The 15310-nt window shown below is 35.1% G+C and overlaps 1 protein-coding gene across 7 annotated transcripts in view; it reads left to right on the top strand.

Moving 5' to 3' along the window:
- The window catches only part of LOC107222447 (cell growth regulator with RING finger domain protein 1), a 55025-nt gene that overhangs the window by 9658 nt on the left and 30057 nt on the right, over positions 1–15310 (top strand). For all 7 annotated transcript variants that reach the window (XM_015661822.2, XM_046732835.1, XM_015661821.2 and 4 more), the window contains one exon: positions 5466–5623. In XM_015661822.2, coding sequence (XP_015517308.1) covers positions 5466–5623 — 158 coding nt within the window. The remainder of the gene's footprint in view (positions 1–5465; positions 5624–15310) is intronic.

Genomic DNA, 15310 nt, shown 5'->3' with positions numbered 1-15310 from the left:
ATATATATGTATATATATATATATATATATATGTATATATTTGTATGTATAATACGATGGGATAGAATTACGAATGAATCGGCTAATTCATCAACAGCCGTTGTAAACAATAAATAAGCCCTGCAGTCTTTTCTGATTATACAATTTTGTTTTCCTTCTCTTACCATGTATATTTCTACAAACAATACGACGCTGAGTTATTCGGTATATATCGTTATTTCAGTCCCAACGATGCTTTACGCCTCAATTATTCCATGATCCACTCTAACCAGACTCTGTTTTAATCGTCATAATTGTCTAAAAAAATCACTTGACTCGTCTCGGAAGAAAATTGGAGTTGAGTGCATGCTCTCGAAACCACTGCGTGTCAAAACTCGGAACTCTTATATGTACGTTATACGGGCGCCGAATATTCTGAGAGGAAATCTATCTCACGTGTTTAGACACTTCTCAAGTTACTGCCTGTTGAAAGAACTGCGCTGAAAAATAAGATATTCGTGGTCAGATCAGGCGAATCGATACGTAGACTTGAAGACTGGAGATCGCGACTGACGCACGGGTTTCCTTTTTGTTTTTTGTTTTTTGCTTATTAGCGATGAATATAGAAAGAAATTGTAATTAAATTAGAAAAACGTCTTCTGCCAAATGTTTTTCAAAGTAAATTTATTGCGAGTTGTTATAAGTTTGTAATTGTGTACGTGTTCTTGTATTATGTAAAGATTGCGTTGTTGGGCGTAAAAACTTTTTGTTGGATCTCCCTCAAGTCCAACAGTCAAAAGTTAAGAAAACAGAAGATCGCCGCTTAGAAAATGAAACAACTTCGTTACTGTAAGATACATATGGTTGATATTGATCAAGGCGAAGTCGATGATACAAGTTGTCAGCAAATTAAGAAAAGATTTTACATAATTGGAACGTTCGAAATGATTGAACTCTCGGATGTTTTTCACTCGGTTCTAATGTTATTGAACTCATTTTTCTCGCCAACCGGATCACTACGAATTATTATGCGACAAACATTTGAGGAATTTGTACACATTATTTAATATGGCTGTAACGCGTGTGTATACGGAATAAATTGTTGAAAAACATTTTCACGATGGAAATGACGATTTTTAATTAACGTTAGAATCGTACGACAGTCACAAAACTTTGATTATCCCGAACTAGCTTGTCTTAATTATAAAAATATTTTCACAAATAGTTGATACCTCAGCTTGTGATATTCGAATATTTTCAGATACATTTCTATTGTATTGTGCAAAAGAGACGTCGTTTCGTTATTGTTCACCGTCATCGATGCCAGTCAAATTGTTGTGTTACTCAATTTTGTCAATTTTTTTTCTTTGCTTATCAAACTTACCGACTTTTGACTGTGGCGGTCTTGCCTGTTTATTATCAAAAAGCCGCGAAGGTAATATTTCGGAATCGTATACCGATAAATTATCCATTTGTGATTGTGATTTATATTTCTCATATATTTAACGTGACGCGCATTGCCGAAGGCATGAAATTCTCGCATACAAAATCCGCACCTTCGCGGCCCCGAGTCTATTTGTTATTTACGGTTGTAAGGCGTGCGGGGATCGTTTTGGACAAACCCGCAAAGTCAAGAAGGTCGCGGGTTTGCAAGTAATGGCGAAAAAGAGTCGGAGAGAAAGATAGAAAGAGAGACGCGAGCACAAGCTGTCAACAAATTGATGAAAAATATTGACATAGTCGTAAAATTCGGTATTGGATATAAAAGATAAGGTACTTCCGTCGTTTTGCATTTTACAAATTTCGAGTTGCAAAAATAGTTTTACATCACTGGTTACAGCCTGATTTAAAGACCAATAATTATTTAACGATCACTTACGGTTTGTATCGGGAGGTTTGTATAATCTCGTTCAATTTAAAATAAAAAAATAGAGCTGATTGTATGAAATGATGATTGAAATGGCTGGTTTCCCATCATCTGAATGCTTCTACATCACGATATACGCCGGTTAAATTTTGTCTAACATGTGCCCAAGTCAGGTATAAAAAATGACGATTTTGATGTATGACCGGATTTCGTGTAACTGTTTTTTGTTTAACACTATTTTTATACGAGGCTGAAGTTAGTAACGTATGTATAACGTATCGAAACGCTGCAACAAACAATTACTATTCCGCACCTTTAGAATACCTGAAGAAGTTGAATGTACAAAATCTGAGTTCGTTTTTGCTGTTCGTTGATTGCCGGGTTGCTAAATTTCGGGTAATTCTCTAAGGTTGCAAAATAACGACTTTTTCTAAAGATGCATAATTTCAATAACATTGCAAAATTCAGCCTGTTATTTTTATTGCCCGGAGAGTTTAAGGAAGAACTGCGTGCGAGTCTTGGATTAAAAAGAGAAAAAAAAACACACACACACACAATTGCTTATAAGATAACATTCCGTGGGCAAAGAGTTGAAACCTACTCAGTTGTTTATCGATTGTGAACGTGTAGCAGTGTAGACAAGGTAGAACACGCAATTAACTTTAAAGTCGCACGTAACATTCGTGCCCGTATTATTGTATACGCAGACATATACATACATGCATCTACAACAACGCGTGAGTTACACGAACACGATAATTCGACTTCGCTGCAACATATCCCGTAATAATTAATTTCTTGGATCATTGGAATTGGCGATACGTTGTTACAATTTCGAATCGCAGCGCAGGATGACGATCGCTTGTACAACGATGATCGATATTGCAGTATTTAATTTTATATTCTTTTCTTCACCCATCTTCGTTGATTTGTATAATTTGTATAATATGAACCGGAAGTGCGATGGGATGATTGTGCTTACAACGACGACGGTTGTGATTGTTTTTGTGCACGCTGGTTTCGGGAGACAAAGGGTACGGTATGCATTGTACGTGCATACGGCACGTTTGCGCAAGTCTGCATTGTACGAAGTAAGCATATTTCATCCAGCGCTCGGAGCGTATGCCGTTATGCACACACAGCTTTCTCGACGAGATGATAAGCTCGCATGTTGACCGAAGTGCAAATGACGCACGTGCTTCGGGGATATCATCATACGTAGTATTAAAGTGAGAAACCCAAGGTTTGGATGTTCGGATGATCAGAAATTTTTCTCCCGACGTGATCGATCTATATACACGAAAATCAGCTAGCCGAATTCCTCAGTCCGGAAACAACCGCGCAGTAGAGAAGACGTATCGGAATCGCGCTCCGCAGATTTCGAGTACCGGGTTCTCTATCTCCGTGGATCCTGCACTCCGGGTCCGCTTCCTGGTGAAACTCGACTTCCAGGACAAGCGCTCCAGGTCCTTGACCTGGTGACTTTTGATCTTCCGGACTAATTTTCAAGTTTACAAGTTTGATTATTGAAAACTTCGTGTTTAAATTCTCAAGGATAGAATTCATTCTTTACGGAGGTTTTTCTTGTCGAAGTATAGTTTCAGATAGTTTATAGCTGAAAAAAAAAATTATGAATTATATTATCGGGCTAAATAGAATCGCTCCGCGTTTTTTTTCCCTTCCTCTTGTTATTTCAGTAACTCGTTTATCGTCTCTTTGTCATAATCTGAGTCTATTCTTTATCGTTATTTTTGCTGTTAGTATTTAATTTACTTGTCAGGTTTTTTTCGTACCAATCATCATTTGTGTAAGTTAACAAATTATGATTAATTGATCTGACGTAGGTATACAAGTTATACGGGATCAACGAAACTGTATGCGATGATCTAACAAAAACGATTAAAGATTCCGGTTCTTAAAGAGATCGTTTAAACCACTCTGTGTGATTTATTAATAAGCGTCATTATTTTAGAGCTTGCCTCTTCTTTTAGTGCTGAAAAATTCGTACGACCGTTTGGCAATTTATCAGAATTATCATATTAGCCTTAAGTCATATTGTTTTACGTCAGAGATTCGTATCGATAAATCTCTCTTCAAATGCCGCCTTTAATATATCTGCAAAAACTGCTTGGGACACGTGGTGTTGAGAGTCCGTTGTTGGCGTATGTAACTTCAGGCGTTGCGAGCGGTTGTATGTCGATTAATCTGCAAGGAATCGCAGTGTGTAAACATTGTTAATGCCGCGTACAATATCAATATATTCATTCGATGTTTTTCTGTGTTTAACATAAATCCATAATAAAATAACGTATGGTCAATGAAAAGCGGCGAAATGACAAACGAAAATTTATGTACGAAAGATGTTAATAAACACCTTAAAATATTTCAACCATGTAAACATGTATCCGGGTATTACTCATGGAAACGTGGATTATTTTGTTTGAGAATATAAAACCGTAGGGTCAACTTGTCATAAATTGTTCACGTGGGGAAGAAGAAAAAAAATAACATGCGTGCCTAACTTCTATCCTGGTAATTATTTTTCTACGCGTTAAAAACTGCCGCCTGTAGATGATAAAGTTTGCCAACGGTAAAATCAGCGAAAAATGTCGAGGCTATATTTTATTTTCATATGGCGCAGACACACGTTTTCGAATCGCATTCGTCTCTCCTATTGAATCGAAGCCCTGTGAACGGGGTTTGAAAGTAAAACGATTTTTGAACTAAGTTTGAAAATTTATTCACGACGCGAGGTAACACGGGGCCTTAAATACTTTATCAGAACTTTGATTTTAGAGTACAAGCTTTTTTTTTCTACTTTACTCAATCCATCCTCGTATTTCACTTCTCTTTTGGAAATTTCGAAAGTAATTTGGAAACTGGGTTGCCTATATTTTTTTGTATTTTATTTATTTTTAAAGAAAATCAGACTTGACAAAGTTGCCCCTTTTTACGGTAACTTTATTTCTTAAGAAGTATATATACTCATTCGTACTATCTAGTTCTGATTCCTTTTTTTTTTCATTTCTTTTTTTCTGCTCCGTATTGTTTTTTCTTCAACTTTTTTTTATTCAATCGGAAGTCCTTCCGTTACAATGATTTATGGCACGCGCAGCATATTCATATTAGTACGTCGAGAAAGAAGTTTTCGTTAAAAAAAAATGTCGCTTAATCAAGAAGAGAAAAATTTCTATATGTGGTTACTACAAATGTCTTAAATAGCATTTTCATTTTTTACCATAACCAAAGAGTATATCATAGAGTTTCGGTTACGATATGAAAATGAGGTTTTACCAGTAATCAGCAAATCTGCCAGATGTTGATATTCTTCTTGATTCCGGTCATTTAATACAAACCACATTTTCATCGATAGAAAAATATCTTGTATACCGTTGCGACAATTTACTTATCCAGGACTTATTTAAAAGTCAACCCTTTTTTTCTCGTGTCTTTTTTTTTTCATGCAAAATTCTGAATGTTTTTTTGTATTTTCGTAACTGAATTGCGCGACTGAAAGGGTTGACTGAAAAATACCTTACGAGATATTTTCCATTACTACATAACTATGAATGACTGATTTTCCTCCGAATGAGAAATGCTTCCCTCTTTGACCCTGCAGGAATATGATGGTACTTCGAGTTCACGGGGATGACTTGATGTTCGGAGGTGGTGGCGGCGTTCTTCCTCACGCGCCCCGAATACCCCAGATGAAGATGATGAAGGTTCACATACCGTTCACCTTCAAGCTCCACGAAAGCTTCAGAAGCACCTATGCTGGTGAGTTTCTTATTACACTGCATAATCCATCGAATAATATTTATATTATACCTACGCGTACGACGATGATCTGAAAACTTTTGTAAACGGAGGTAGTGAGAGCGTGGGAATTTCAGAGTTGTGAAATAAATATATGTGGTGGGAAAAATTTGCATGGTACAATTGTCGCTTACGTGCGCATATGCTTTTTTCGAAATTTTTTTCATTCACTTTTTTTAAGAGGCACTTATCACGCCGGGAATTCCATCTTTTTACATTCGAGCCTTGGGCCATCACCACTGTTGTACCTGTTTCGTCTGTTGACTTTGCATTCTTCTCGAAGAGTTCCGTCAAGTATTATATAAAAACGTGCCGTATGTCTTTAATTTTCTTATATATTTACCTATATCGTGTTTAAGATGTATGCACATCGTCGTTGGAGTTTACCTAATATGATTGAATATGGCAAGAAGGGATCTCGTGCAAATTTATCCTCGAAATTTCGTACAGTCTTGACGAAAATTCTCGTTGCTCGTCAAATTCTGTTATAGTTTTTTTTTTTTTTTCTCTCTCCCTCTATCCTGCGAATAAAATATCACACATTTTACGTTCGATTTACGATGTCGGGGTAAGAAAAAATTATTTTTATATTGGCATGCAGCGTAATTCGATTACAGCGGTGATCGAGAAAATGTAAGACGGATGAAATATATAGCGGCGTTTGTTGCGCGTTACTGTACCAACGGTTATAATTGAAAAATAGAATTACGCAAAACAAGAGTCCGTACTTTAAAACGTGCGGTATTCCCCATATGATTAATTCAACATTCGTACCAATATATTCGAACATACACGTACGGACTTGAGTTATTTTTTCGTCCGCTCGCGTTGGTGAAAATAAAAGAAATTGAATAAAATTAATCCTTTCGCAAGCCGTTGAACCTTTCCGTAATGAAAGTGCCGTGATAATATATGAGGCATACATGTTTGTAATATTTGTAACGTTTTATGCAAAATTTTTGCATTTCGTTTACGAAATTAGTCAGATTTTATCGCCAACGTCGAGTTGACGGCTGTTTCAGCAATTACTGCACCACGCATTAATTACTATATTAGCACGTATATTTAAACGGAAAATATATGCTGTCGTTCAGTGTTTTTGACAGCTTGTTTATGAGACTTGGACCAATTACGCATTTATCTATATATAGTTGATAACGTGAAAACATATTAAATATGTTTGTAATATCGAATAATTAATTTGGGTATTGATAATGGTTTTACGAAAGGAATGAAAATTGAAAATGACAAGCCAAGTTGATCGTGATAAGTATAAAAGCGTAAAACAGGACATCGTTAAATTGTTTTTCCTTAACGGTTGAAAAACCATTAAAAAATAAAGAGTCGACAACGTATCAAAACAAATGTAACGAGTCTGTAGTCACCTTAGTTTATCTCGATATAATTATTTATGCATTCGTATTGCTGAAAGTTTTATTTTTTGTAATTTATTTGGAAATTGGAACGCGGGTTCTGTTATTCTACACGTTTAATACGATACATGCGATGAAATACTTGGTGATTTATTCACTCGCATATCCATACCTATATGATATTTGAATTTCAAATTAGCCAATGCCGAGCTATCATACTATTCATATTAGCATACAAGAGTGTATTTTTTTTTTCTTCTTTCTATCTTCTCTGAAATTGAATGTTTTATCAGCAGTAAATTATTATGCGCGTATACGTACCTATATCCCATAGCATCGTGTTACATTTGTTTTTTCAATCTGTTTCAACTAATTTTTCCCACGTATATTTCTTCGACGTTATCCGATACCTTATACAGCAATTGATTACATTATTTTTTATTTTCACTTTTTCTCACACTTGAAATCTTAAACGTCGTCGATTTCCACGTATGTGTACAATAAACGTCTTAAACGTATTATTACTGTGCCTGTAATTTTTTAAATGAATACAAGTGGCGGTATTCGTTTGTCGTTTGAAAGATTGCGCAGCTGATAAAGATTCGGGAAATTTACTGCGCTCGAAGTCAAGTGTATAACAATAACAACACTTGCAGCTGAGAAGTTTTTTTTTTTTTTCTTTCTACTTTAAATATAACCGACGTGATTCGAGTTCTCTCAATGTCGCTTGAAGTGCGAATTCATTCAACTTGAGGCTTGAAGACATTTCAATTAACCTGAAGTGAATTTATATCGGCGCTTGAAATTGCCAGGAGTGACGTTCGGATACTTTAATTAATTCATGCGGAATCACTTTTAGTCTTGAAATTCTGGATTCAGATGCACTTCGATCTGTTGCCAGAGTGATCGATTGGACGAAGTTATTGCTTTCGCAGGAAGGAATTTCAATATTGCATTCGAATCTGTAAACAGGATGCTAAGAAAGGGTTCGATAACGATATTATATCATAGTTATATATACAGGTGATGATAATTGATTAATGACGTGAAATCGTGTTTTGCTTATAATATCAATTAATTGAGAAAATAACAGAGTGAATGATTGAAAATTAGAAGATTAAGATAAGGAAAAGTCTGATGTGAACAAAAAATATCGACGAACGCGAGTTGTTTGATCAGCCGATCGACATCCGATGACGCGTAATCGTCAACGATTCCGTGCACAGGACTCGGACAGGATCAACGACGAAGAGCAGAAAAGCTTGATTTTCAAAAGGAGCAGGACCGACCGAAACAGCGAGAAGAATTCATCGGAATAGCTCGATTGTTTACCTTCAGCCTACGACACTGTAATATTAACGATTGAAAACGCAACTCACGATTTCTTAAGTAATCGTAACCCAATTTGGAGCCAACAACCATCGCCAGTTGAGACTGTGTCAAAGCGCAGAAGCAGCTCGTATCATCAGAATCCCGCCAAATATTACGACCGAGTCCAGAATACACGATGATCCCGATGAAGGAGCGGAAAATTGGTTGTCTACGAATTACGGTTTATTTGATAATATATATTTACACCTTGTATACACATCGAGGTGTTTGAGAAAACCATAATTCACGATTTTCTACCGCGACACCCCCTGAAAAGTTTCTTTATGTTAAAAGAAAGATTCCGTGAAGAGACTCGTCTGATCTTTCACTTTTCACATTTTTTAAAAAAATTTTAAAGAAACGCGTTGCAGCACTTCGGTTATTATTTCTTTCCTGACATTTGTATTGAACCAAAAATTTCACGATCGTAACACAACGATATATTAACCGAGAATCTTATTCTCCTAAATTAAAAGTTCATATTAAATTATAACTATTTTGTGAGATTGAATTAATGATTGAACAAGTCGTCAGATTATACACTTCTCAAACGTCAACCGGAGACTTAGTATTACGAGTATAAGTCTTCTTTGTGACGTAAATTGATATTGCGATTGATATGGACAGTAAAAAAAATGTTGCTCACGATACTCCGTATATTTAAAAATATGTATAAAATTGAAAAATCAACTGATCGCAATCTTCCGATTAACGTAGAACGCTCTTCTTTTGACAGAAACAAACTTTTTAGGGGTTGCCATGGTAAAAAATTACATTCTTTTTTTTTTTTTCTTCTTTTTTAAAACACCATAATATTATTATACACATCGATCAATGTCGTAGGCTCGTCGACGTAATTTTCTTATCCAGATTTTTCCATCCGACATTTCGCACCCTAACGTTACCATACTCCGTTATCCACGTGATTAGATATACGGCATTCTCTTACCGTTGCGTTGCAGCGTTGCTCCGTTCGTAATTCGAATGATTATGTTATTCATTGATGACCACCACCCTTCTCCACGTTTGTCACGTTACGATGACGTTATAAACGAGCACGCGTAAATTGCGTACCTTGCACAATTGTGTCGCGCGTGTCGATATTGTTTTTCTTGTCAATTTTTCGTTTCATTTTTACTCGTTGTACGTAAGCCCATGCACAACGTAAGCTTCGGGCCTGCTCTTCACTTTTACTCTCACATCTCGAGAATGGTGTCGTAAAGTACAATCAAGCCCGTATTTCGAACAATCGTTCTGATAAATATCCTCCTTCCATTCATACATATAATGTTTACTCGTTGGCAGATAGATGGTGAAACTTCTTCTTCTTCTTCTTCTTCTTCTTCTTCTTTCTTTTTTTTTTTTTATTTTTCATTACGCAAAGAGACGCCGGCGTTTTTCTCGAGGTAATTGACTCCCGATTTAAATGATACACATTTGACCCGGACAGCCGGTCAAGGTAACCTAAAACAATTTCATAACTCCGTTGTGTCCGACGATGAGAACGGCGGGAGGCCAATGTCTCGTGTCTTGCATACGAAATGCATGGTGTGTCACGCCTTACACATTATTATAAACAAGCCGCACGGTATCGGCGAAAGAAATTCGTTCGCAAACGCTTCGTTATTTAATTTTCCCCGAGTTATTGTTAGTCCGAGAAACAATCCACTTGTACGAACACTGAGAATTATGGATTTCGTGTAATTACAACAGTACGATTTATTGCGAAAAATAAACTGTTTGGATCCTTTTACTTTTATTTTTATATTTAAAACGAATTATCACTGCAGCATTAATTCTTTCTAACGCTGACAATAATGAGGTAATATTGAACCAAGGTTTTAAAATACGAGTCTGTTTTGTTTTATTACGATTTACCGCATTTTCGACAATTCCAAAATGGCAAAATAACTGGTTTATCCTCAGCACGAATCGTTACGACAACGTTACTAACTTCAATACATGATTATAGGAAATACTTTACGGAATTACGCGATTTCTTTAAGGTCCCTTGCCTCGGCTCATGGTCTTTATTTTACATCCCGTTTCTTCCAAGGCCTTCGACATGCTGCAAGCGTACGATCATAGTGTGTCGGTATGTCGAAGAAAAAGAAAAAAAAGAAAAAAAATTATAATGAAAAATGATCTTACTTAAGCCTGCAGGCTTTTGCATGGATATAAATTTTCGTCCACTTGTTTCTCTTACAACTTTTAATGTATATATACATGCGCGCGTGTGCCCGTGTTTGTAAACGTATGTATTCGTATAGAAATCGTGGATTTAACTTACAAGTTTTTGACTTCATGCACAAGTGAAGATTGAATTTTTTTCTTTTTTTTTCCCCATAAATTGCAATCCACGGATTGCGGTTCAACCTGTTTATCGTTTTATTCGTTTTAGTTGATGATTCGCCGGTTCATGAATGTTCCTTGAAATAAATAAAATTGAAACGATACAGTTCAGGTTATATCCTACCTATTTACATTTCAATTACATTTCCGATTAATCCTGTTGCCGAAATTACTTACACGATATACATTTCAACACTTTCTAAAACCAATGAATGAATATTAAAATATAATTCGACCTGCATTAAATACGTGTTATTCATTTTTTTAACGATTCATGTATTGAAATTTTTAATAAAATAATAATAATTAACTTTTGTCACGCCAATTTCGGGACCATGAAAGGACATTATATATATTAGAGTGTTTCAAAAACACCGACTATTTTTGTTTTTTCGAAGAACATTGAAAAATCTTCCGAGTGTCCCTCAAAAATGACCTCGGTAAAATATGAGCTCTTAATATTGATATTTAGAGATGGCGATTCTCAATTTTCCATTTCCCATTTAAATAACATGGGAAAAATTTTTTTTTAAATTTAGAATTTTATTGCTAGAAAACGAATCAGTGTGAAGATATAAACAAAACATATTCTTGTGAGAAATTTTACGCTCTACAAAAAAGGTCTGAATAAAGATTTGCGTAAGGTGAGTCGTTTCGGAGTTATCAGGCCTCAAACATCGAACCGTTTGAAATAATGACGTTATTAATTTATAAATGCTACAAAACTTACTCACATCGTTGATTAATGAAATTTATATAATTTCTATAATAGTGCCATATTTATATGCTCCTGGATTGAAATACGTACAGTATATTATCGATCAGGACTTGACGTGATGCAAAGTAGTTTGATCACGAATATAAATAAAAAATTAACTACGCCTGACTCTAGGCATACAGGGCAGATGCAGAATTTTTTCTACGTCTAGCCGTCTGACAGAAATTTTTTTATTTCTGGTATTCCGTTTCTTTGGCGCACTCTCGTAAAACGAGTCAGGTGCGTAGATTATTCGTTATTGTCGAACTGCTCTCCGGAGTCTCAAACAACGTATTTATATACACGTGTGATAAACATATAATATAGATAATTTTACCAATATAATTGAGACGCATCTTTCGCTTTTACGTATTTCCATTCTTTATATATCTATTTTTTTCTTATCACTCATCACGTAAAATATTATCTCATTAATTATTATCGACAAAATATCTGTATCGTACAAATAATTAGTTTCTTACGCGTTAAACAATCTGTGCTAACGATGACGCAATATTTTTAGTGGCCGAAGATTCGAAATCATGTAACGTGTCTTTTGATAATACTGTATATTTGTTCAACGATAATGCCGAATTATGTTCGCATCGGATGTTTGAGTATTTGTCTGTAATTTATTATGTATTAATTTTGTTTTTCACTTCGTTAATGTATTAAAAAAATTTATATTCGCACGTTTTGAACGAAAATAAGAGAAAAAAATTTATTTCTACCATCAATCAAATGTTTTGTTTGTCGTGTATATTTTACGTCCGCTGACAATGGTGGTATAAAAAATTGAAAAACTATCGTCAAATAATACTATATTCAACTATTTTTTTTTTTATCAAACGCTACCGTAGACGCGGGATTACGACTCGTTCGTTCTTGTTGGTTATATATGTATAAAAGTCGTCGGTTACTTTTACGAATAAATTATAGCGCAGCGCACTTTATATACGTACATAAGTTGGGAAATATTACAAAAGTTGTTCGCGTATAATCTGGGGCAGGGTGAACGTGTGCGTACAGGTATTTAATATGCCTAGATATGCGATTTAAATTCGTTACACTTTGCAAATTATTGCCGTATACGCGCGCTGCACGATGCACTAACATTTTTTGTTCCTTCTTGGAAGGATTGCATTTTTTTAATTTATTTATTTTTCTACTTTTACTTACTTTCAACTATGCGAGTTATTCACTCGAATACTATACTTTCAATTTTAATTGTCGAGCATATTTATTTCATTGCCTTTTAATTTTTCACCTTGTGTACTTAGAAACTTAATATTGCGTATTGTATACATAATTCAAATATGAATTTTGAAATTTACGCCTGTAGCTTTAGCCAGCTATCAGACCGTCACAGTTTTCACATTAATTTTATTGCATGCCTTGTCATTGTGATAGTATTATTGTTATTGATTGCAAACATTCCTGCATTGAAATTGAAAAAATGAAACTTGAATGTAAATGAATTTAAATGAACTAGCAAAAAATTTGTACTCTTAAATTGTCCTCGATTGTTGATTTGAAAATTTGCATTGAAAAGAATCAGCTCATAAATTTTTACCGACACTGATCATTCGTGAGATAGACAATCGCAGCTGTTCAATCCTTGATCGTGCAGGTTATGAATAATTGAGAGTTCTGTTTATATTAAAAAAAATTTCGATTGCAGCCGACACGCAATATATATATTCGATCTTGATACGCGAGTATTTTGTCAGGCGATACACTTCGATTGCGGTATAATCGGTCCGATGTGCCCGTACAAATGAGAAAATTTCGATCCGACTAACAATGGTTTGTTCGATTCCAGCCCAATTATCATACAATTGCGTACAAATTAACGAGGAAATTTCTATTCATACAAATTCGGCGTGTACCTGACATTTGTACGGACCGATCAATTACGCTTGAGAAAGTATAATAAGAAATATGCACAATTCGAGTTTGAAAGAGAATTCGTCACAAACAGTTGCTGCGTCATTGCGAATCAATTGCTTTATCCCCTCGTATGATGAATAATTGGAGAAATTTGAAATTTAAAAAGTGTAAAGTTGACGTTATTTATTTCGTAGTAGGCTCTGCAACTATCTGCGTTCCATATATTTTATCGCGCCGTATTCCGTCGGCCATTGTTAACACAGCTGGAATTCATTATTATCAGTTGCCCTTGTTTATCGTCCAAAACTATTTTCGACGGTGTAGATAAGGTCTGCACAGCTTTTTTCATCGCTTCGTTGATATACATTCCTGCCTTTATTTGAACTTACAATAACCCGCGTGCCACGGGATCGGTTCCAAGACCTTCGACGATCCATATCGTCCGTCCTTTGAGGAAAAAAGACTTAATTTCTCGTAAATATTACACGCTGTTTACCTAATTAGTAATTTTAGCCATTTTACGCGGGTCGACTGAATTTAACAAGTCCGGCAAATTTAAGACTGTGAAAATATCACTTTGTGGCGACTCGGACATCGAAATGGCGACTGTATTTTTTCCCCCCCTTTAATGGAAGAAAAATGATTCATGTGCTATAAATATCGAGTGTATATCAAATTGTCGTATTCTTAAGCTGCGATAATCTTTTCGAAAGTTGACAAATAGAAAATTCTAGAATTATAGAGAAAAAAAAAAAAAGTTTAAATTTCGACGATTCGTTTCAAATCGCTTCAGAATATTATTATTTAAATTAAGTATATTCGTTCGACTTCACTCTATTATAATTTAACGAAAGCTCAGTGCACGCCTATCTCATTATAAGCTTATTAAACAGTAACGACTTTTGGCCAAACAACCTTCGTAATTCTCTCAACGATAGAAATGATCGATAAATAAATGCTGTAAATTTATGATTATAATTTATTATTTCTTTTCCAAAACAGTTGATTCATTCCTCAATTATCTTTTATATACCTACCTACAATATATACGTACGTGTACGCATGTCTATTAATTTCTCACACACAGTCGGGACTTGGAATACAAACTTATGTAACGGACACGGAGAGAAATGAAGGGTACACCTGTACGGAAACATTATATATGTATTGTAGAATATGTATTAAGCACCTATATATATAAGGCGGAGGACGTAGGTTCGGCGTTTCATAATTAACGAAGCTTTGACGTATGTGGTTGATGAAATTTCCCTGACTACCTGGCTACCTACGTACCTAAAATACGTTTAACCTAACCTCTCATTATTTCCTATAGCAGCAAAGTATTCTTAGAAACTCGACGTCCAGCCTGTCTTCGTTTTTATCGCTTCCGGGCAGATAAGCTGCCTTCATGGATACCGAAATTTGTTGCATCGTCTTTTTATTCTCACTCGTTGTCAGCCCGGGATAGCTGTTATACGTACGTATTATATAGATCTACAGACGCGTTACAATTTACATCTAACAACGAGTCACATCTATTTCCGCATCCTTGATTAATCTCAGACGATGGATAACTTGCCTCTGCCCAACTGATTACATGTAATACGGTTTGTATTATTAATTTGATCGTATTGTCAACAAAATACCTACCGAATTAACTCACGGACCAGATGAATAAAAAAAAAAGAAGAAAATATTAACAACCGTACGTTTTATATCCCATTATAAACAGTTGGAAGTATCTTTAGTGGTTTTTTTTTTTTTTTGTTTTTCTTGTTCTCTCTTAATTTTTCAATCGGATTTTACAGTCTGTCAGTTGAGAGGCAAAAAATATACACACATAATATATGTATATGATATATTTCCTTTATGTATAATAATACATGTACGTACGCAGATTTATAT

This window comes from Neodiprion lecontei, chromosome 2, assembly GCF_021901455.1.
Source record: "Neodiprion lecontei isolate iyNeoLeco1 chromosome 2, iyNeoLeco1.1, whole genome shotgun sequence".
NCBI classification, from domain to species: Eukaryota; Metazoa; Arthropoda; class Insecta; order Hymenoptera; family Diprionidae; genus Neodiprion; species Neodiprion lecontei.
The sequence above is the reverse complement of the archived record's forward strand: the minus strand, read 5'-3'. Positions and strand labels throughout refer to the sequence as shown.